General features: G+C 47.4%; 1 protein-coding gene across 2 annotated transcripts in view; it reads right to left on the reverse strand.

The window, feature by feature from the left end:
- Nucleotides 1–25121, reverse strand: part of LOC138521965 (CCN family member 1-like) — a 154975-nt gene that overhangs the window by 84822 nt on the left and 45032 nt on the right. Inside the window, exon 2 of one of the 2 annotated variants that reach the window (XM_069635157.1) lies at nt 13304–13359. In XM_069635157.1, the coding sequence (XP_069491258.1) occupies nt 13304–13359 (56 nt within the window). Of the gene's footprint in view, nt 1–13303; nt 13375–25121 lie in introns of both variants that reach the window. The other variant, XM_069635156.1, reaches the window with a different exon arrangement.

The raw sequence follows: 25121 nt of genomic DNA on the forward strand, positions 1-25121 counted from the left end.
CAAACTGGAGGACAAGGAGTGAACCCACTGAAAGAATTGAAAGCAGTGGCAGGCTACACTAACCCTGTATATGTCCCCCCGCGTATGGTAGTGAAGACGCAATAAATGGAGCCAAGTTAAATGACCAAGAGTCAGGGTTCACCCACAAGAAATATAACGCGTGCAGCAAACTGCAGGTGAAGCTAACAGAGAGCAACAAGGAAGGGACGACGACTAGACGAGTGGGTGGGAGGACGAACATTGCTTAAAACATGAATGACGCAAAATCCAGACAAAGGGAAGCCAAAGAGAAGCAGGACAAAGAGTAAGAAGAGGCGCAGCAGATAAAGAAATTAGAGGAAGGAAAAGAAATGACAGAAAAAGATGAAAATGGAATTAGACGAAGCAGAAAAGGAGAAAGAGGGAGAGGATGGGAAAAACTGAGTAAAGAGAAGGAGGAAAAGGAAAGACAAAAGGAAGCAGAGGAGAAGAGACAAAGGGAAATAGAAAGGGAGGGACATATGGAGTGAAGCCGAGAGTGGTGGCAAAATTATGTTCAAAGGCTCGTTAAGGAGCATGTACGTCAGAGAGGACAGGAGTAAGGAGAAGGCGCGGGAGGGAGAGAGTAGCTGGGAGGGGCATTTTAAGAAATGGAGTAGATAATGAAAAATCATACACTTCCAAATGAAGATGAGGGAGCAGGGATACAGGGAAAGATCATGGGAAAATTGTACTATTCGTAAAGTGAAATGTAGTGTAGTTGGATCTCCGCAGAGGGGGGAATCAGAGTTTATTGGAGGGAACAATGGGGGAAAGGCATGGGAAAAGCCCTCCAAAACGACTAGATTTTGAGGATGCGGATGATGGAGAAAGTGATGATAGTTGCAGTATGATGTGTTTGGACGAGGAAATGGAGGAATGAAAACATGAGGAAGAGAAGAGAGCCGCCCGAGGCCCCTCCATGATATGATAGGTTATTTATAACGTGCTTAATACCCAGAAGTTTCTAAGTGTGTACCGGGGATCGAAAGTGTGTTGCTCTGTGTCGTCTTGCTTCCAAGGAGAGCACAATGCAGCTGAGCTATCCTCCCCGCATGAGCCCAGAAAGGGAAATAGAGCGGACAAATGCAGGAGAACCAGAAGGGGAAAAGCCTGAACCTGGGACACACACTAAGCATTTAAAGGGACGATCGCGTAGTTTAGAAGAAGTTACCCTTTATGCTCAGAGGTTGAGGTCATTACCAGGACGGAAGAAAGTGAGCATGACTGGTGCATTCACAAGAACGAAGGGAATAAATGAACCCGAAAGTAATGTAGAACTAATGCAGTTCCCATTGCTAGAAAAGGGGTGAGGACGGCCACAAATGGACAAAGATAATTTGAGATGTTAATTGCCATTGTTATCAGCAGAGGTGGGAAAATTGAGTTATGAGACTAACAGCGGGAATGACGTTAGCAGTGGGTGACATAAAAAACTTTGCTCGCCGCCATTATTGGGGAGAGAGCTGATGACATTTGGAGACGGGCGGGCTACCCCGGGGTGACTGCACAGAACACGGCTCATGACTGGGCACCATTCAATAATTGCAGGGCAGCTGTATGAAGGGCACTCAGAGTACAATATCCCAAAACATCAGACATGAGTGCAATCATGATGTGCAAGATGCGAGAGGACGAAGACTCTGCTGAATACATTCAGGAGATTCAAGAGCGCTGGTGCCTTGAGGCTCGTGAACTGTGGGACAAGACAATAGCTACTGTTTATCACATATTGTGCCAGAGATTACCTGACCTGAGCCAGTGCAGAAGCGATTCAAGAAACTAGTGGGAATGGAAGCGAAGCCATGGCCAGAGATTCAGTTGACTATAATTCACCATTGTCGGTTGTTACAAGCGAATGCTAGAAAGAAACATGAGGAAAGAAAACTAGGAGAAGCAAAGTTAGTTTTGAATAAACTGGTGAAGTTCTCGATGGAAGGGGCCATTTTAACACGTGTAGAGGGAGTGGTTATGCAAGAGACACAGCATGGTCAGCCAATGGCAGCAGGAAGCGTCACAGGAAGGGGAGAATACAATTACTGGCCTGAGGACGAGGGGGTGTACCGCAGGGAAGAGGGGTTGGATTGCATGCTCCACAAGAAGGAGGGTTTAATGGTGGACAGCCCTGAATAGCAGGATCACTGCAGCAATGGTGGGTGTGTGGGAAAATGGGACACATCGCTCGAGTATGTAGAAGTAGGGGAGCGATGCAACAAAATTGGCAAGACCCAAGAGGGGGGACAACCAATGCTCCACCATACAGTATAGAGCCACCTGACTACTATGCCCAAGATCACATGCAGCACCAGACATATGCGCCTCAAATGTAGCACCACGCCACCAATACAAAAACAGCAAGCCCCCATACAGATACAACAGATGTAGATGCAACCACAGGCACTGACACAAAAGAATACCATGGCCACATGGAACCAAGGTACCGGAGTGCAGGCCCCCACACCCAGAAGAGGGAACGTGACTATAGTGGGAGGAAACCCTTTCAATGGGACAGGGATTAACCTATACCCAGAATAGGACAGCCTACAGACTGACGTGATGTGTTCAATCCTATCTGTTACACCTGACCTGCAAGAGGAGCCACGAGTCAGCATGACCATAGGTGACAACACATTTTCCTTTCTTGCAGATATGGGGGGGACCATATCCTGTATTAGGGAGGGTACATACCCAATGTCAGGCATTGCCATGAATGCACAAGGCTTTTCTGGGGCTACAAATTTGGTTCCTTTCACTGACAAATTGCCCATTACTATCAGAGAACACGACCTCAACATGCCACTATCATATTCCCGCCAAACACCAGTCAACATAATGGGAAGGGAGATGATGAGTAAACTCAACATCGCAGACCAGGGGATAATGTGCTCCACTCCAGGGATTCACTACATGAACGCATGAGAATTTGCATTAGCATTCAGTGGCCAGACAGCACACAGGGGCGTGTCCATGGATGCTGAATGGTTCCAATATGGGGTGAATCTTTTGCTAGCATGGCTTCCTAGGATACAGGGCAACATATTGTGCCTGCCTGCAGAGTTCTTATTCAGCCCAGAGGTTCACATGCCTGAGGCGGAAGGGCAGGTGTTCCCACTGGAATTGGAAGCAGTTATTATGAGGGAAGAAAGAGTAATTCTCGACGGGACTGATGAGGGGCAATCATGGTGGGCAACGATTGCCCTAGACGAGGGACACAGATTGCCTGACCTGACGGATGAAGAGTTGTTTGTCGAGATGACTCAGAAGGTGAAGTGGTGTTTTTCATAAGCATTACTTATTAGGTGAAAATTGAGAATAGGGAAGTACCACAGAGAATGGCATTGATAAAAAAGACACCATCATTTCTTCAATATAATTTGGCACAGGTGCCAGGTGCACTGTGGACCAGCAGTCCCTATGATGTTGGCCTATTGAAAGGAGTAGAGGCAGTCAAGATCAAATTGAAACCAGGAGCTATCCTGCACAGAGTGAAACAATATCACTTCTTCAAAGAAGCAGATGAGGGCCTTTTTGAGACAATTTCTGCATTAGTGAAACAGGGAACCTTATTTTCATCAGAATCCCCATGTAACACAGCTGTGTTACCAGTGAACAAAGCGACAAGGGGGCTGTAGAGATTTATTCAGGATTTGCACCCCCCTAAATGATATTGTTGAGGCAGAATTCCCATTAATTTCAAACCGTGCTACAATACTATGCAGTATCCCACGCCAGGCCAAACATTTCACAGTGATCGATCTAAAGAAAGCAGTCTTCTCAATCCCCCTCCAAGAAGAGTCACAAGAATTGACCTCGTTTTCATATAGAAATGAAAAGTATAAACAAATAAGGTTACCCCAAGGGTACTGTGAATCCCCTTCTATATTCAAGGTAGTCCTCCAGATGGACTTCGGAAATGTGCACATTGACAGCACAGTAATTCAATATGTGGACGACATTCTAGTGTGCAGCGAGACATAAGAGCAATGCAGGAACACTCAATACAACAGATGACAGTTTTGGCAGACAAGGGATACAAAGTAGACACGACAAAGATACAATATTGGCAGGAGGAGGTTTTGTACATTGAACAGTTGATATCCCAAGAAGGCAGGAAAGTGACCCTGAAAGGGCAGTAGCAATCATGAAAATACCATAGCCAAAGACTGTGAGGGAGATGCAACCATTTCTAGGCCTTTGCAACTACTATAGGGCATGCGTCTTTCATTACAGCACCCCTTTTAAAACGACTCAAGGAAGCGCAGACATATGACAGTAAAATAGCATGGACAGGTGAAATGATAGAATGATAGAAGCATTTGACTAATTGAAAAGAGCTATATGCACAGCACCCGTTCCAGGAATCCTTGATTGTAGTGCAGAATTGTACCTGTTCTCTCATTCAAATGAGGTTGTAATGACCGCAGTGCTCACACAGAAGGCAGCCTTTGCAATTGAGAAGTCAGCTAATATGACAATGGGCTGCGAAGTAACACTATAAGTGGAGCATGTCCTGTTTGCCACTGTTAAGAAGCCGAAAAGCACACTGACCACGCAGAGAGCATCAGGGAACAAGGTGATCATTTTAAATCCAGCAATCAAAATAGTCAGATGCGGAGTGGTGAACCCAGCAACGTTAATAGCAAAACCAGTGGAGGGAGTAGATTACGTGCATGACTGCACCAAATACACAGAGTACCATGATGGTATACCCATGTCAAAGAAAATGCCCCTGGAAGGGGGATACTTTTTATTGATGGGTCCTTATCAATAGACCAGAATTCAGGGGAGAGGCACACTGGGACTGCAGTGATAAAATGGAGGCAGAATGGAAACTTAGTTCATGTTTGAGATTGCCTTTAAATTTCTCGGCACAAACAGGAGAACGAGTGGCACTCATTGTAGCTTTAGAAACACATGAGGGCAAGGAAATCACAGTGTACTCTGACTCCGTCTACGTGACGTCAACAGTACATGCAGGACTGTCTTGTTGGAAAAGGCAGGGCTTCCTACGCACTGATGGCATGCCAGTGTAGCACGCACCTTTATTGGACAGACTCATCGATGCACTATAACTCCCACTGGCCAATGCGGTGGTAAAGCATGCCCCCTACACCAGGGTTGAGACATAATCTCCTACAGCCAGGAATTGCAATGCCCATCTAATGGGAAGAGAGAGATGGGGGAATGCCTGGGTGTTGGAAAGGCCCAAACTACTGGTATATGGACATGTATTTACATCAGAAGGGTCGGCTGTAGGACTGATGGGTATAAAGCACAAGCACTCCTGACAGTACCAGTAGAAGTGGTGCAAACAGAGAATGAGTGCCTCAGGTATTGGGTGGAGCACTCCAAGTTGCTCACTTGGGTGGATAATTAAGCAGGGCCTCTACCCATAATACCTCTCAAGAATACCTCATTATGTTTCCAGACTGATGGCCTGTTCAAGGTTGGAACAAATAAAGTGTGCAAATGCTTATCGAAAGTACCTGGTATGAAAGTTGTTACCTCAGTACTTATGGACCACTACTGGGCCTGTTGGTCAGAAGCCTATATGCAGTTGCCCCCAAACTGGGAAAGAATATGTTTTAGTATTACTAAATGCACCAGCTCCGCTATCTTTATCCTTTATCTCGGAGTCCGGGCATACCACCTCATTAAATTACAAAGAGCACAAAATGCTGCCGCCAAAATGCTACTAGCACTCGGCACAAGAGGCCACACCTCTCCAGCTCTCAGAACTCTCCACTGGCTCCCAGTTGGACGAAGGGCCACTTTCAAAACCCTATGCATCACCCACCGAGCAGTGCACAAAACCGGCCCTCTATACCTGCAAGACAAGCTTAAACCGTACCACCCACCGCACACTCTAGGATCAAGCTCAGCCCTCCTTTTAGTGATACCAACCACCAACTCAGTCAGGATAGGGTGATCCTCGCTCTCAGCCTTGGCCCACACTCTATGGAACTCACTTCCACCCCACATCTGATTCATCGAAGACCACTTATCATTCCGCAAACTACTGAAAACGTGGCTCTTCCCTTAACACTGATGACCACCCAAAGATGTGTCGAAACCCCCCAGTAACGGAACGACGAAACACACAACGAAGCTGTCCTAATTGGTGCCCACCCCCATGATAGGACAGAATGGATGGATTAGAGGGAATGATTGGAGTCGATGGATAGAGTAAACGGAGTGAATAGACACAGTTAACAGAATGTCAGAGTTGATCGAGCAGAGAAAATAAAGGAGTAAAATAGAGTCGATGGAATGGATAGAGGGACTGAAACGGATGGAACCGATGGAGCGGATGAAAGGGATGGCGTGGATGGGATGGATGGGACGGATGGATTGGATGGAACAGATGGAACGGATGGAGTGGACGGAAGAGATGGAGTGGACAGAACGGATGAAGTGGATGGAACGGATGAAGTGGATGGAACGGATGGAGTGATGTTACGGATGGCGTAGATGTTACAGATGGCGTAGATGTTATGGAAGGTGTGGATGTCAGGGACGGTGTGGATGTCAGGGATGGTGTGGAGTCACGGATATAGCGGATGGAGTCAACACCCGTTCACCATGTTGTTGCCATATATCTGTAGCCCCTATTTATGCTATCTACCTGTATCCCCATAAATATCTGTATCCCATATATACCTGTATCCATCCTGTTGCTATATATACATGTATGTCGCTATGTACATCCCCACTGTCCTGCTCTTCTGCCTGGTCTCAGGCCCTTATACTGATAACCACCATATCACACCACTATGCCTACTCTCTACAATACACCATCATTCAACCAGAACACAGCTATACCCCTGTTAATTCAGCCTAGCTGTTCACATACGAACACGACTCCATGATCACCCAAATAAAATGCAGCTAGCTGAGCACATTCTGGCTAGCTGTTCACATAGGCGTTCCTCAGGCCTAATGCAGCCAGAACCCAGTCTGGGTGTCCACCCACCAGACTGAACACATCCAACTGATTTCCTCAGCACCTCACCTATCGCTAGGAAGCAGCTATCATCCAACAACTAGACCATCTGCACACATATCTGGTGCACCCACGCACCGTACGACACTCTCTCTCTCTACTGACTTGAACTACGGTTCCCGAGGGCGTTCAGCCTATGAGCACTTTGAGGTCATACAAATGCCAAGTAACATAACATAGTACGCCAGCAGGAGATACAAGTCTGTGGATTTCCCAAAATGGATGCTCACCAGAGAAAGAAAAGGTCCCTGAACCTCGAGCAGGTAAAAAGAAGTAGAAATGACATGTCAGACAAAATGGAAGCAGCACTTTATGAGATACCAGACGAGCATTGACTGTTCAGCAGAATGGATGTGTGATTTGCTTCTGTCATCCCCGCGATACAGGCAAACACAAATGCCAAATGGTCACAAATCACCCACTGGGAATTGCTACAAACATTTAATTCGACAGTGATGGGCTTTAATGCCATAAAGGAAGAGCTCAGAGCAGAAAAACGCATGACTCTTCAAAATAGATACATCCTTAATTTGATTGATTAATTGATTCATTTTTTATAACAGCCATGGAGGGTGGCATGCTCACAAAAATTGTCCCTTCCTGCTGTACCTGCTGTACTTACATACATGCTCATTTTGAAGAAAATGGGACCCTTGCGGAAGCTATAACACTGTTAACAGACCTCCACACGAAAATGGCAGATGCAGTGAAGGAAGTGGCGTATGATGATGATTGGCTCCCTTATCTATTCTCCTGGACCCCCTGCTGGCTGGCTAATGGGTTCAGAGTACTGATAGCTGCACTAGTGTTAGTGTTATTTGGACTCTGTGTCCTGAGAGTAGCCATATCTCAATGTAAGAAGATGGACAAGAAGAGAATAGGGATGAAAATAGTGATAGACATGTACACTAAGATGGATGAAAAGACACAAACTGAGGTCCGATTCCGGTACACCTAAAAGAAAGTCATATTGTCCCTCCAGGCACAAAATTGTATTATCCCTGAGACGTCCATAATTATGTGGGATATTCGGTGTTCTGTAAACCAGATGGGGAGTTTTGCTATATGGCCTGGAGTGTTGACAAGCATATAAAGAACTCTGGGGACCTGAGGGGGCAACGAAGATATGTATCCCGAAGGTACCCTATGGAGGTGAGGGTCCTCTGAGAAATGTGGTTGAGGACTTGACCAGAGGGGGGAATGTTAAGAGGCAAATTAATGTGTCATTCATGTCAGCCACTCCCCTGTCTCGATGCTATAGAAATGGACGGTGCACACCACTTATGTCACCCGCCTCCTCTCCGCCACCATATCGCAGATGCAAGAGATGTTACTCGCTAAGGCAACCCTATCGACCTTATCCTGCATCAATCGAAGAGATACATTTGCAAACTATGGAAGACATGAACATGTTGTAACCAAATATGCAGATGACGTCACCACTCAGCCTGACACATGTAGATGCATTAGACATGAAGCAGATAGGCATCCACCATGAGGCTACATGAACGATAAGTCAAATTTCACATAGACGTGAAGAACATGCTTGCATCCAATACGCTAGAAACACATGCTCCATATACGTGCTGAAACACAAGATGCATAGTAATACACATAAAACTTGCTTAACACAGAAACGCAGCAAGACGTTGTGGCCATTTTAGACACGATGGACAGTGCAGCCACGTTCAAGTGAATGGGAGACATTGAGAAGCCTCGAAGCTGCAGGGTCACCTGGCTCGCTGAGGTAGCAGGAAATTCTGACCAGCTCTCACGAACAGCGGCATTTGGCTCACCCGACTCCTTTGTAGAGTTGTCTGATACACCCCTTCATCGCTGTCTTCCTTGGGTCTTGTCTTTTGCTGTCTTAGGGCCTTCATAGAGAAATGGCCTATCTCTGTTAGAGGCCACAATGCCCACCTGAAGGTTAACAAGGTAGGCAGATGGACCTCTGCAGGGATAGCTTTATGCGGGAAAAGCCAGTTAATTGCAGAAAACCCCACAGATATCGTTCTATTGCATTTGTCTTCAAGTAGAGGACAAGGCAAAAGATCTGGCCGATAATGAGGTCAGAAGAGAGTGGAAAGATGTCTGACAAGGCAGACTCTAGATATGCTGATGCAGAATGAAGGTACGCAGCAGACGGAGAGGCCAATCAGGATGTTCAGAGGAGAAGAATGTAAGTAGTAGATGTGCAAAGGAAAGGAAGCTAGAGCAGTCCATAGAATGCTGCGCTGCAGGGGTGATCCTTATGCGCAGCGGGAAGCAGCAGGGCCATGTGAAATGAGAGCGTTGCGGATAAGCGGTAGAGTTGGATTAGCGGGGAATGCGGCAGGAAGCATTAATTCAAAGGCACCAGTTCGGAAGAAACCGGCAAGGCATTCAGAAGGGAGAGAGAAAAGAGAATTCCACCAAGAGGATAAAAACACAAGGGAAATGGAAAAGCACAGCATCTTACTCCAAAGGAAATAATGCAAGGCTGCAGCGCACCGGTTTGGCGTTCCGAAATGAATAAAAACGAAGTGACACGTGCCATATTGGAAGAAGACTAGAACGTTGATAACGTTCAAGTCAAACATTGTACCAAACTGGTATGGAAACGTTTCCAGTGATGCCAAAGCTTCAAATGTTGCTGCGCCGTGACGTTTCTGGGGGGTTCCAGGCTTTACGGGATGAAACAGGTGAAAACGACATAGCAGGAAAGGTGCATTGATGTGAGAAACAGGTTCCCAGGATATTTCTGACACAGAGTAACCCATCTAATGCACCAAGTATTGTAAGGATCCTTTCTAGTGTCTAGAGTCACAGATCAGAGATCTCAAATTCTTCCAGTTCTTTTGAGGAAGGTATTGAAGGAACAATTGCCTTCCTCAAAAATGGGTCTGTTTGGTGTGTTTTTAACAGAAAAGAATGAAATACAGGATGCATCCGCTGCAGCTTCTTTTTTTATTACTAGTTTTATATAGCGCTTTAATCCAAAGCGCTTTACAATATAACAACAGGATACAAGAATAATGAATGAAGTATAATAACAATCATGAGACAAACCAGCGAGACAATATATAGAACAATTTACCTAGTTAAGTGAAGAGAGGGCAAGGGTTAAGGGAGGGATGAGGAGTAGGGAAAGGGAGGGAAGGGAGATGGGTGGGAAGGAGAATAGGTAAGGAGAGTAAGTAGGTTGGAAGGGAGATCAGGGGGGAATGGAGAAGAGATTTCAGGGAGGTGCGGAAGGAGGAGTATGTGGGAATGGAGTGGACAGAGAAAGGTAAAGAGTTCCAATGTAGGGGGGCAAAGTGCTGAGAGGAACGGAATCATGAGGAGGCACAAGGGCTTGGGGGAACAGTAAGTAAGAAGAGATCAGCAGAGAGGCCGGGAGGGATTATGGAATGAGAGTAGGGAAGAGAGATAGCAGGGGGCAAGGTCGTAGAGAGATTTGAATAAAAGACAGAGGAATTGGAATTTAAGTTGGGAGTGGAAGGGAAGCCAGCCAAGGTAAGAGAGCAAAGAGGAAATGGAGTCACAGGGGGCAAGAAGACAACGTGTACGGATAGAGGAGTGGTAGATGGATTTGAGGGGTGGCACTAAATAACTCAGTGATCATTTAGATGGCAGAACCCAGAAAGGAAGGAATTTGGTAGATGCCACACCTTACTTCCTACATCCCATCCAGGTAGATCTCTTCTCCATTTATCTTCATAAAACTTATTTTTCTGCTTGTTGCGTTCTAAATTAACATAAGCTTGTCTATGAGCTTGTGAAATATCTTCTAAAACAGCATCAACTTCAGGCATTCTGGAAGGTGGAAAAGCCACTGTAGGAAAGGATCTTGAATGTATACCAGTAGTACAATAGAAAGGACTGCATCCTTGGTGCAGAATTTACAGTGTTATAATAAGTGTATTCTGCAGTAGGTAACAAACTCACCCAATTATCTTGTCTGGAATTGGTGAAACACCATAGATATTGCTCCATTGTGTGATTCAGTCTTTCAGTATGCCCATATGTTTGTGGATGGTAACCAGAAAATAGAGCCCTTTCTATGCCCAGGAGATTTCAAAGTGTCTTCCAAAACAAAGACGTACATTGGGACCCTCTGTCGGATACAACATTTAAAGGGAGCTCATGCAGTCTGAATATGTCCTTCAAGAAAGCAGTTGCCGTCTGAGGGGCTGAAGGAACCCTGGGCAATGGAAAGAAATGGGCCATCTTACTGGAGGAATCTACGGTTACCATAATAGCAGTACATCCTTGAGAAGGGGGAAGATCAACAACAAAGTAATTGGAAATATGGAGCCAAGGACCCATTGGTGTTGGTCCTTGCTTAAGTAGACCTGCAGGTTTATCCATAGAATATTTTCCTTGAATGCTGCGAGGGGGCGGCCTGCCACAAATAGCCACGCTGGCTCTTAAATAAAATCCAAGGTTGTTTATCAATATAATTTGTCAGCATGGCTGTTTCTCTTCTCTTGGGATTTAATTGACTGGGAGTAGTTGGCTCTAGGGCTGCTCCTTTTCTCTCTCAATTTTCTCCAGGCTTGGGACCCACCTCCCAACTCAAGACATCCCTATCAGGCTTTTAGTAATCTACCGATCAGTAACCCCTATCCGTCTCTCTTCTTACTACAACTAATGGTGTTCTCCCTAAATCGTTGGCTATCTCACTCCCTACAGACCCTCTAACTCTCCCTCTCCTATCGTTGGTTAGTTGCTGGGAAAATAGGGAATAGTGCCCAGCACTACCCAGCATCACGTACACTCCTTTTGCAACCTCTCACTCCTGACCCTTCACTAATCTGACCTTGTAAGCTATTCTCCTCCAACAATGTCACTGTCCCTTCCAATCTCTCACTCCGCCTTTCCACCTCCACCCTCCAATCTTACTTCCTTTCCCACTTCTATTCTTATTAATGCTTCTACTCCCAACTATCCATCTACTTGTGTTATTCCTTTCCCTCCTTCCTCTCATTCTACCTCCCTGCCTCTTACTGTTCCTCTAGTTCTAACTCCTATTCAACTTTATACCAATATCTACTCCTACTATTCCATTTACTGTTATTTCTCCCAGACTACCACAACTACTATTCCCACTACACTACTACCACTCTCTACTCCCTTCCAGGTCACTCAGGGATATGGTGGCCTGCACACCCTCTATACTAGCCCCTCTTTGACCTTCAGGGACTCCCAGGGATATGGTGCCCTGCTCAACCAGGGATAGGGTGCTGTGATAACGCTTCTACTAATAACCCCTACTCTACCACTAATGTTTTACGCCACCTACTACCTCTACTCCCAACTACTACTGCTACCTCCGCTCCCACTACTATCCCACTCTACCACTCCTACTCACACTCCTCTCTCTCTCTCTCTCTCTCTCTCACACACACACACACACACACACACACACACGAGCCGTCCTTACCATTATCCTCTGCACTTCAAAACGCTCTCGCCTTGACTGGTCTCTCGAACATCCTATACCTCCTCCTGTCCACACCCAACTAACCCACACTTACACAGTGACACACGCTTGCTTAAATACCCCACCCCATCCAAGGATTGGCCACTTAACTTAAACCAATAGCTTACCTGGCTCCAGGGGGTGTAATAGTGGAAGGACATAGGAGGGTTTAAAAGAGTGGGTAAGCCCCGCCCCTTTTCTAACATGGTGTCATGATCATGGGTTATGAAGGGAACAGGGCTTTAGGTCACCGGGTGAAACCCCCACTGGAAAAGGGAGGCTGGACTACATTAATGCGCCGTTGGCAGTCCTGCCCAACATGTGCCAATAACAGGGGCCATGTTGTGCAGTGATTGCAGGCGTTTCAGGTACTTTTAAGATGGCCACCCTTTTTGCCATGGCCCATTGTCCCATGATAGCTGTCAGGTTGTCCATGGCCCTCCAGCGGGCATTCCGTGCTATTCTTCCTGCAGACGTGCCTATATAAGTCACGCCCCGGAATGCAGCTACCCGCCACTCATCACAGCGAAGACTCTGTGAAACCAGCCCTACTGTGACAAGTCCACACAGACCAAGAAGAATACAAACCCAAGACTACATACTCAACCCGAGATGATGGAGTAATGGAGCTCAAGCCTCGGTATCCAAAAATCAACTCTGATGGATAAAATCTATCAGCAAGAAGAAGAAGCTGAGGAGAGGGCAGCCTTGCTTCGTGTTTGTTCTGAGCAATCAGCAGTACACTTACCGCAAGCTCTGTACATCAGTCCCTGGCCACCTATGCCCAGAATAGAAGAAAAGATTTTACCCTCACTTACCTGAGTATCCGAACCCTTCAGCACCTTGCGTCTTCCCCGCGTGGCCCTCGGCACACCTACAACAAAAGAAACTGAAAGATTTGAGTAGTATTACAGCCTGCGCACCAGAGCGCAGGCTGCATTACCATGCAAGATCAGCAAAAGCCCAGCAAGGCTAAAGCAGGCAAGTCAACTAACAGACGGTAAACAATGCAGCCCACAAAAGCTGAAAGTGATTAAGCGAACGAACGGACAAAAGGCAAAGCAGCCTAGCTAAGCAGAAAGCAGGGCAAGCAAATGAATAGACAGCAAGCATAGCCGCTAAGCAAAGTAGCGGAAGGCTGCACAATCTAGCAAGAGGACAGAAAGCAGATTGGACAAGCGGATAACGCTGGACAGATTCAAGTATCCACAAAGACTATAAAGCACCTCCTGAGCTTGCAAGAAGCATACGTACAGCAATCGTACCAGACAGCCGCAGCCGGTCTGGACTGCCCTTCAGTGAAGTAACTGGCAACAGTGCATCCCTTCACCTTACCACTCTTCATCTCCACACGCCCTTAAGGAAACTGGGAGGAACTAGAAACACGGGGAAAAGGGAGATCCAAAATGCCCCTGACATGTGGTATCTTTTGTAGCTACTGATCCTAACGCTGAGTACCCCACGCCAATCAGCACCACGCACACAACCCGAGGGCATCACCAACCCCTCTACTTGCTCCCTAAGCTCAGTTAGGTCTATAGTTTATTCAGATGGCCTTGCAGTGGTAAGTGGTGAGGACTTACAGCAGAGGACCCAGACGCTCCTGCGAGTCCAGGTAAGCGTTATATATGGACCCTGCTGGGGTCCCAGGATGCTGGACTCCTTAAGGGTTGCAAGCCGTTTAAAGTAATATTATTGTCCCCAGCAGCATAGTGGCTTAGGCCTTCATGGGGCCTGTATTTAATTAAATAATACATTCCCGCTGGGCTAGGGTTAGAGGCCTCTGTGCGGCCTTAATGTTTTTATAAATATCCCTAGTGGGTTAGTGGCAGCATTTCTTCACGGTGTAAGGGAGGCATGGTATCACAAGTATGACACGGACACAAAAGGTACAATTATTAAACCCTTTATTCAATTTTTGGGGTTTGGAAATACTCCTACTTTGCCCTATAGCTAGGATGGGATAGTCTCTACCATCAAATAATAAATGAAACAGTCCTAGTTGAGTCAAATCAAAATGGCCTCTGCTAACAAAACCCTAATGCCTGCCCGATCTCGTGTATCACAAGTGGGTAAAGGAGAATATGTATGCAAAGGAAAATCAGTGTTAGAATATAAAGAATAAATGTGGCTGACTCAGCTCTCCTCCCCACGTTGGACAAAACGGAGTAAGGCAGTGCCCGTAGACATGCTGAGATACCCCGGCTCCGGTTCTCAAAACAAAGGCAGTTCAAAACGTTGACCGAGGCCCACCTGGCCTTCCACATTAAAGTCTCTCTTTCCAGGTTTCAAAACACAGTTCAACAAAAAGTTCATGCCTAAGTTGGACTCGGACCTTTCAAAGCAAAAAGTTCACGTAGGTCTCCCGCAGTCAGGCTCGGACCTCTCAAACACAACACTCGCAGGGGTTCCCTTCCTCAAGCTTAATTCACATCCTTTAGGGGTTCCCTGCCCCTAACTTATCACACTTCCGGTCTCCCTCAGACGGGCAGAGACCTTTCCTTGTTGTTGAAGACGCTTGAATGTGCGTGGCTTTTACTATAGACCTCCGCATGAGCACTTCAACTTTCCCTTCAACTCACACTCTTATGTTATTTGTCCCAGTCTCTCCTGGTCTGGGTAGTTCGATGTCATAAGCACAAAAGTTCAACAGTCACCTTTTTACTTTTCCCCGTTTTCCTCCCGGGTTAATTTTGATTACTTTGCTTCTTATAGTTCATTCACTTTCTCGTTTCATAACAAAAACATTTCACCTTTCCCTGAGACTTTCAAAGAGGCTACTTCCTTTCACCAGACCACTCCGCTACTCAGTATTGCTGGTTTCACTGCTATCGGTAATTAATTCAAAGTTCATCACAGGTCTGCCTTCCTTTACGTGTCATCCACACGCGGGAAGCCTTCAATTGTGCGATATACTATTGCAACTTCAATCTTTGCATAACACGCATCAGCCTTTCATGTCACTCGCCAACTCACCGGCTGTGTGCATTCCTTTCTTGTCTTTGTAGTTCTAATTCACAAGTCAAGGTTAATACCACAGGCTTTGCCTTGCCTCCCCAACTCTGCTGTTCACCCGGGAGTGTCGCTGGCGTCCTTAAAACACAATGCAGTATTCTTGTCTGGGATTTGCCCTTCCCCACATGTCTTTCGCTGCCTTTTGGAGGCAACAACCTCTTGCGGGGATCTCATGGGATTCTCAACCCTTTGCCATTGTCCCTCTGTCCGTCGCTCTGCTCCAGTAGGTTTGCCTTCCCCCCCGATGTTCTCCTCATACTCGTGTTCCACCTTGCTCAGAGTGTATCTCTATGTTCTGCCTTTTATCCGTGTGAGGAGAGCTAATTGGTATCAGATGTATGCACTTAAAGTCAAGTGCCTGACTTTGCCTGACCCGAATAGCAGGACATGTTTTATGAGATACATAAAGGTTAGCCTCTTTACTCTCAGTCACCCTCTTCCTTGGCCCAGTGTTTGTGTGAAGGGGGGGAATTCTTGGGGGAAAAGGAAAAGGCTACAGGAGGGCAAAGGCTCTTAAATAGGGCTCTGGTTAAGTGGTCAAAGTGGGTGGGAACTGATCGGTACTGTGTTCCGCTACTTTCAGAAAAATTCTGTTATCTTTCCATTAAATGTTTTCATTCAGAGTTCCATTGCTGGATCGTGGGCATGGGGCAATCTTGTCCCCTCTCTCCCCCCCAGCTCCCTATGGAGATTCAAAACTGTGTCCTGAAAGTAATGCATTGGTGTCATAACTCACTGAGCTATCTTGCTGAGACGTCTTTGCTTCAGTCGGTTTCAAATGGCTGCTTGGAACATGAAGTCAATTTCAAGTTGCTACACGGCACTGCACCCCAGTGACCAGCGGTTCCCAGTGCTGAAAGACTAACTTCCAACCTCAGGGGAGAGAGAGTGCACAGGATGGGTGGTTGCAGTGGTGGGGCGAGGATAGTCCCAGGCAGCGGGGACAGTGCAAGGGTAGGGGGCATAGTGCTACTACTTGTTTGGTGCAGTTTGGCCACTACCCTAGTTTTGAAGTAGCCTGAGGGCACATCCTATGTGGGGTCTATGCAGAATACTGTGGGCACCTTGAAATTAAGTTTGGCACCTAAGTCATTATGGTCATGGGGCGATACAATATTTACACACGCCTCCAGGAAGCCCAGGAACCCATCAATGATGTTGTCAATGTCTTTATGTTCCTGTTCCGTGACATGGCCTAACACCTGCTCGGGGACCAACTCATTGGCGATCCCAGACTGGCACAAGCCGTCACCTCGATGAGGTGCATTCAGGAAGTGCGGAAAGCGGAGGAGGAAGAGTGGGGTAGGAGCTGGGATTGAGGAAGATGTCCACCCACGAGAAGAAAAATATGATATGATATGTTATTTATAACGCGCGTGATACCCAGAGGTTTCTAAGCGCGGACCCGGGGATCAAACCTGTGTTGCTCCGTGTAGTCTTGCTTCCAAGGCGAGCACGTTGCTGCTGAGCTATCCTACCGAGACAAGAGACCCTCAGGACATTACTGCGGTCCCGCCTTCCCGCTTTTGCACCTCCTCAGAGCTTTGAAGCAGTCTTGGGGCATCACAAGCGCTAAACAAGCAATTTTAGTACTACCACGCCCCCCTATCTTCTCACCTGCACCCTCACATTTCTTTACCCCTATGTGTTCTTTAAGTTTCATCATCACTTCTTCTTGCCCCCACGGTGACCGGCTGACACCTTCTTGCCCTGCCCAGGAGACCGGCCACTGAGCATAGCACCCCAGCAGGCTGGAGTGAGGCTTGAGGGGGTCTCCAAGTCTGCCCACCAACATACTAAGGAAGGCGAAATGGGGTTTGCGGCCCTCAAATTTCAAGCAGCCTTTTCTCTAAACAAAGTGTCTTGCCCCCTCTAACCCTCAGACGTAGCCTCTTCCCCACACCTGCAACTGGCAGAGGCTTGGGGTGCAATGTAACTATTTGAGGGGGGGTTGAGTGAGAGGGAGGGAGTAGGGGGGATTGCCGGTGGCCATGGGAGCTAGTGCAATAAAACATGACTGCAAGAGGCCAGCGGTGGGACCGCAGGGCTGCATACCGGTTTGCCTTGAAGGCCTACTCCCCTGCCTCCAACTGACTGGCTCCCCTCTAAGATATACCACAACGTTACACTACTCTTACACACACACACCCCCCCGCCACAGGCCTTGCCATTAGCACACCAACACTAACCGAGCCACGACTAAGCCCTCCAATTGAGTCCTGTCACACGCTCCCACATCAGTGGCTAACCAGGCCCAAGGCGCTATAGTCTATCCAATCCTGCGCCCTTCCCTACGGGTAACATTCTCTCACGTTTCACTGCCAAACCGCGAGGAAGCAGACTGGCACTCAGGAACCAAGTAATGGCAAACTGCACCCATCAACACCACAGGCGCCACACCAGCTGCGCCCACAGTCCACCCATAGTGGCAGAAGGGCGCTAAACAAGCCCACTTCCATTGGATTACAGTGCTTTGAAGAGGGGTCTTAAGCACCACACAACCCAACTGACAACACATTGGCCGAATCGTGCGTAATCCGTCTAGGAGAGCCCCGTTTTAAGCTCAGATGTCCCTTGGTCCATCAGAGGATGGAAGACGGCCTGGCCTGGGTGGGGGCAGAGCCAAGCTTCGAAACCTGCGTTCTAGCGCCTTTCCTTCAGCCCCTTGTCCAACCAGCAGGCGGCCACTACCTCCTTATGGACGAACAGTTGACGTAAAAATAACATGGCGGGCGGCATGGAATGTTCCGGAAGGAAGTGAGATTACAGAGAAAAGAACAGGCCGGGGCTTTCCGCTGTCGTGAGCGGCCTTATTTAGCTGTGGCCGGCTGCTGGTGGGCGTATCGCACCGCAGGCAGCAGGAAGCCCCACCACATCACACTCCTCTCAGGCAGAGGGGCGTGATAAGAGGCATCCTGTTGCAGCGCTTGAGAGTGGATGTGTAGCAGGGGTGAGAGGATGTAGGCAGCGAGGAGTGATGTAGGAGCAGGCGATGCGTCATGTTCCAGTAGTGGGCTTTCACCTTATCAGTTGCATGCTGGGAGTTCTAGTGCAGGGTCACTTCAATTCAATGACATGATGGGCTGAAGGAAAACTTAAGGTACAAGGAAAGGCCTAGAGTGGGCTAGTGTCCCTCGTGACATGGAGGCATCTGGCAGCACTAAAGCAGAGGTCATTTGTTGGTATGATAGCTCAGTGAGCTGCATGTTAGTGGCAGAGATCTGTGTGTGACTCTCTACAGCGGGGACACCCCCAAGATGCCCCATTCCACTCGGAAGATGGTAATCTAGTTCAGGTTTTAATTTGCATTCTGAGACTTCATTTCAGCTGTGCTGCCAACCCTTCTCCCTCTGGCCAATCGCCAGCTGTGGCCCAGGTGGGGGGCCTACAGCCTGCCCCTCAGCAGCAGGGGTCCCTGCGGTGTCTGTCGATGCAAGCAGGGACACCTAGTGGTCATTTCGTGTAGTGCATGTCCATACAAGCACTGCCATCTAGCGGCCAGTCACAGTACCAGAACCTGCTTTCAAGATTGTGCACAGATGTTTTTCCACAGTGGGATTTCCCCTCTAACACTTTCCAGCGTCTGTCTGGATGGTGTCCCAGTCCCCACCCCCCTCCATCTTTGTTCCCATTTTAAGGCTGTCTTCAAATAGCTAGGTGCTTTCTCGCTGAGTCTATACTATGTTTGATTGGCCCCTGACTGCAAGGGGGTGGGGGGTGGGGAGTGTAAGAGACTGCGCTACCCCTTTTTAACAGTTAATTTCCTCCAAACAGGCAGCACTGTTCTGCCCAGCCCAGATGAGTGGCTGTGCCAACAAGACAGCTCAGTCTGATAAGGCACATTTTACAGAAGCATCAGGTCACATTGCGATTGGCTGACACGGGGCTCTGCGGATTCACCTCAATCCTGACCTGCTGATGCTGACTAGGATATTCCAGTAGCAGTAGCCACATTCCTTCAAAGCACCTCGGTCCTAGCACACCCCACACCTGGCTATTCCAACACTGGGAGCTGTGCGGAGCTCACTTAATGCACCTCAGTCCAGCCGCAACTCTCGACGCCCTCCCCTCCCCCGGCACCTGCCCCACCTCAATGCTCGCCACTCCCAGGCTCTTGCATAGCCCCCCTTCCCCGAGCGCTGCCTTCTGTCTGCAACCTCCCCAAAGCCCCTACGCACAGGGCTCTATCAATGTACCTCACCCATGACTTTCTCCAGCCCAGTCCATTAAACACCTGCGACCCCCTCAGGGATCCGTCGGTCTACATCATCCATGACAGACCCCAGCCTTCTCTATTCCAACACTGAAACCCGCACATGGCTCTACTGAGGCACCTCAGCCATGACATTAGCCGTGTTTACTCCAACGATGGGACTCGCACATGGCTCCACTGATGTCGCTCGTCCATGACAAATCCAGTCCTACCTATTAAAACATTGGGCCCTGTGCAGGGTACCACACCCATGACATTTCCGAGCTCTGCCATATCCAACAGTGGGGCTCATACATGCCTCTATTGATGTACCTCATCCATGACAACCAACTTCCGGGCATCCAGGGATGAATATCGGTTTCTAAACCATCAATCGGCCCCACACCTCTAGTACACCAGAAGGCATATGAACAGCTTGGAAACACAAGCAGATTATAAACCACCTTGTCCAATTATGGTAACGGGGATGGAATGGCAGGCTCATCTCCACAAGGTTGTGGAGCGTTGGTTAGTTGCAACACAGCGAAAATACAATTATTACCCTATGATAAAAGGGGCTGACCAGTCAAGGGTGCATACAAATATCTACTTTATTATTATCACAACAGACAGTTCTAGCCCACTACAAAACACAACCCACCCTGTGAAGGAATGCAGAAGACAGACCGTTTCAAGAAGAAAAAGGGAGGCATTATGGATACTGACAGGAGGGTAGTCGGTAAAGTAATTAATTGCAATAGTTCAAAGATACTTTGTTTCAACACAAAAGAAGCAATGGGACCTAAAATGTCACTAGATGCCTTCGGAGAAGGACCAGGGGGACAGACCACAATGATTCTCAATAGTTCAAGGATACTTGGTTTCAACACAAGGTGAACAATGGGTCATAAAATGTCATTAATGGCCTTCAGAGAAGGATCAAGGAGACAGAACCACAATGTATCTTGTGCTTGTACAGGGTCGAGGCGGGTTCAGGGTGCTCTGCAGCATTCGGTGATGAGTTCAAGACGGGAGACATCTGCGGGTATCAGGCGGCAGGCAGTTTGGCAAGCAAGGCTGGACGGACAGCTGCAGTCTGGCCTACACGGCGGCTCTGGGTCAGGAATCGTTGTCTCTGTGCTGGTCGGTGGGTCTGAAGCACTGGTCGAAGCGTCTCAGGCGGCGTGAGCGACTGCAGCAAGACAACAGTCACTGGTGTAGTCCGTTGCAGCTTGAGGGGCTCAACGGGCTCGAAAATGTCCTTTGAGGCGGACGCTGGTTAATGCTTGTCGATGCACTCCTCCTAGCTTCTTCTCTGGGCTTGTGTCGTCCTTTAAGGCGGGTGGTCCAAAGCTGAGGAGAGTGTTGCAGGCAACAGCTTTGTCCTTGGTTTGATTCAGAGACTCTCTGGCACTTCCCTCCTAGGAAGCTTGCTGCAGAGCCTAGTAGGGCACACTGTGTCCTGGCTGGTTACTGGTTCTAGAGCTGCTGGATGGGTCCTCCGAGTCTGGTATCTCCCTCTGTTCCCTGGGAGATGTTTAGGGGAGGGATCTTGCTTCCCTCTTCGAAATACTGGCCTTGCTTCACTGGCAGAAGCTGTAAAGCAGAGGGTACCTTCAGCCAGACTCCAAATTAGTTATTCTTGTTACTCCTTGCAAAGTTTTCAGATGATCTTCCCAAAAAAAGGGGCTTGCCCCTCTTTTAAAGCTAAATGGGCCACAGTGATTGGTGTAGGCTGAGCCTACCTTAATGAACCAATCCTGGGTCCCCACCAACAATCTCTTGTATGCATGAGGTCATAACCAGAGTGCTTTGCAACAGAAAAGGTAAATGGGTTAAAACACGTAATACTAAGTGGCACCCATCTTCATGTCTGTTGTGGATCAAAGGTTCTCTCTGGTTAATTGAGCTCTCTGTGGTTCCTGATTAAAGTGGCAGGTCTCCCTTCAAGCTGCATCAAGACCAGACTTTCGGTCGCTGCCAAACCACATACTCGTACCTTCTGAATGGAGTCCCCCTGCGGGGAGGACTTCTGTAAACACCTGTCCCAGACATGACAGGTCACTGCCCTTGATACTGAGAGGTGGGAGCTGGCTTCAGGTGGACACAGTGCATATGAAAGGTTGTTGGGTTTTTACTGTCCTTTGTTAGTCCTGCGACCAGGTCTCTCGTGGGCCTGTTTGAATTAGCTCTGATTAGTATGCGACGCTGGCTCCAGCAGCTAACAAAGGAAAGGGCGGATACATGGAGCCTTTGTTCGTTAATTAGGCTGGCCATGGCAGGAGGAAGGGTTTGCCCCTCCCCCCTTCTGAGATGCCTTGATGTACTCTTGGCTGTTAAATTCCAACTAAATATGACAGGAGGGGGTGGCGCCTGTAGGCTGTGTCCTCAAAGAGTACACAGGTCTGTGTGTAGATCATGCAGTGAGCATAGGAAAATGTGTGAGGATTAGCCACACACATTTTCCGGAGGTTGATCTACCATCATTCAATTTCATTTAAAATTAAAAAAAAGCCAGTCGAGCAATCCACCGTGCGAATGGTCGAATTCCTCACACATAGCCACGCTTTGCCTCTTCCAACACCTGGATCCGAACAGAGCTCGATAATGTATCTCTTCTATGACACCCCAGCCCGGTCTATTTCAATGCTGGGACCTGCACAGGGCCCCATCGATGTACATCATCACATAGCAAGCTCTCTCTATTACAACATTGGGACTCACACAGGGCTCTATAGATGTACCTCATCCATGACATTGTAGAGGAGGTCCCAGATATGGCCTGCACTCCAGCCTCCCATTTTGAAATACCAGGCATATACTCACTGAGATATGTGACATATGAGGAGCAAATAAACCAACAGAGGCACAATGGGGCTCTGCCCAGTGCCCATCTGAAGAGCAATACCTGCTGAAGTGCCAATAACCAGACAACCATGGGCAGCACGGTACCCATTGAGACAACTGTACCAACAGTTGACACAAAATGAAGACTGCTTACAAACTGTCCACGAAGAGACCCAAAGGGCCTTAATCGAAGGCGAATGCTGACAACACAAAGGCCAGGACAGATCTACAGATAAACGAAATAACAACCAAAGGATGACAAACAATGATGAAATGATATGAATAAAGAGGTAAAGGGCTTAAAAGGAGAAACAATGCTGAACTTTAAAGAAACGTAACCATAAAGCAGGAGGCAAAATATGCAACTGGCTAAACGCCTGTAAATAGGCTTGGAACGCAAGAAGCTAAGGAAACGGTACTGCTTGCTATGCTTAGCAGAAGAATAGAGCGGCAAGCGCCACCAATATATCTACCTCAAAGAAGCACATTATACAAGTGTGACTCCATTTTACAAAAGCAGAATGAAGCCCAGAATGGTAGGGGTCAAACAAGCCAGGATTGATATAACAGCACCAAGCCAATGAAAGAGCGGAATCGAAACTTAGCAAGAAGCAGCTCATGCCTGGGAATTCGAGGTCACCCAAGAGAGGTAGGAGAGCAGCAACTTTGAAGAAACAAAACTTAAGAGCATAGCAGCCAGCCAGTGAAGGAGGCCCAGGCAGATGGCAAGGCTAAGGGAAGAATCAAATACACAAAAAGAGGGGAAATGAAGCAGATTCACGGTGTACGGACACGTGACCAGCCAAGCGCAAAGAGATATCCACGCCTGATGTCATCCAAACCCAGAGGATGCCATAACTTCTCCTGATAAGAAGCTACAGTTTCGAGGCCATCCTCTGCCAACTAATTGACACATAGCCCTAAAGTACTGATTGATGGAAGGGAGGCAGGGTGAATCTTGGGACACTAGGCACCTGGGTGTCCATTCTGCATGCTGCTAATTAAAGTGGAGATTTATCCCTAGGGGTGTAACCCACCCAATCACAATGGACCAAATAATCTAGGGTCCTATAGTTAGTAGAACCAATTAGACGTTGTACTTTTAGTGACGTTTCCAGTAATCATTTTTGAAGGTAGGGCTTAGATGCCCACCTGACAGTGTTTACCCAATCCCCTCACTCCGGTACCATATACAGATATAGTACCTATATTAAAGTTACCTTTTCCTAACCAATAGAATTGCATGTTAACTTTTGAGTGTTATACATCAATTATGACAGGTTTTGAGTATAAATGTTACAACTTGTATGAAGTTCATTGGAGTTGAAACGAGAAGGACGATCGCATCACTGCTAATTTCCATGACTCCCTGTTTTTTGTACTTGTCATTAAACGGACTCCCTTTGCCAAACCATTGAGTTGTCCTTATTGATTGGTGTTGGAGTAATAAATCTGCACCCCCATCCATCTCAAGGGTGCAGCTATCTCGTCTTAAAGTACTTCGGAGCAAACCTCGGCTCTATGGGCCGACTGGGGGTCTCGGAGTACACTTAGTAGCAGAGAATGGTTATCGACTATCGATTATTGATTAGATTAAGACACCCATTGACCGTCGACATAAAGTAACTCTAGGTCTTCGGCAATATCGCAAGTCTTTTGCCATTTGGCCGAGTAGACTGCGAAGCTGCCCATAGACAGTGGTAGTGTAAGAAACAAACTGCAGACCAGGGTCTGAAGGGACCCGTGTTCCCCACATTATCCCTTCCCATTGCTACGGGCAGCTGAGCGGGTGAAAAGCCGAAGAAGGCGGTAACAAAGGCAGTGATCCCGAGGGTCCAGAGAGGAAATATGAGAACGGCGAGTAAAAAAGATTGAGTGTTTTGGCAAAAGTGCATGCCTTAGAACAAGTAAAGGGAAAAGGTAATGGAGGGAGGTGGGAAAACAAAATATAGTTAGAAGTAGAGAAGAATGTATATATATAAGGGGATAATGACTCGAGAATAATTAAGTAAATAGAGGTTACCGGGGAGGAAACAGAGAAGAGAGAGGTTACCGGGGAGGACACCCGAGAAGTTGGAGGATTTGCCTTATTTCTACGCTTTTAATACAAGCGGCTAGAAGAAACGTGTACCCATAGTCCTGAAGAAAGGGGAACAAATAGACTACCACAGCGATTAAAGACGCCATGGACGGGGTACGTTTAAACTCCATGAAAGGGTATTGATTAGAGGCAGAGATATCTGTGACCAGCTGGTGTTGGTCTAGTCTGTTAAGCGCCTGTTTTATATGTTTTTTGTTCTGACGTCATACATCGAACAATTTTCTTTGAGAAAACTGATTTAAATTTTACGCGATTCAATAGCCGAGATAATATCGCATATGAATTGATGTTTTTTGAGTAAAATAGAAGGTATACAATTTGGTGAAAAATCGGGATTGGGGCTTGCAGTGTTTGGTGCTCGCTCATATTGTTGGAACTGTTTAAGTTACGCAAAAGTGTTGACAAGTGTTATATAAGAGGAAAGGGAACAGATTTAAGCATGGAAGACATAACTCCATTGACACACTTATGCAAACAGTTG

This window comes from Ambystoma mexicanum, chromosome 13 (assembly GCF_040938575.1).
Source record: "Ambystoma mexicanum isolate Mex_15411 chromosome 13, UKY_AmexF1_1, whole genome shotgun sequence".
NCBI lineage: Eukaryota > Metazoa > Chordata > Amphibia > Caudata > Ambystomatidae > Ambystoma > Ambystoma mexicanum.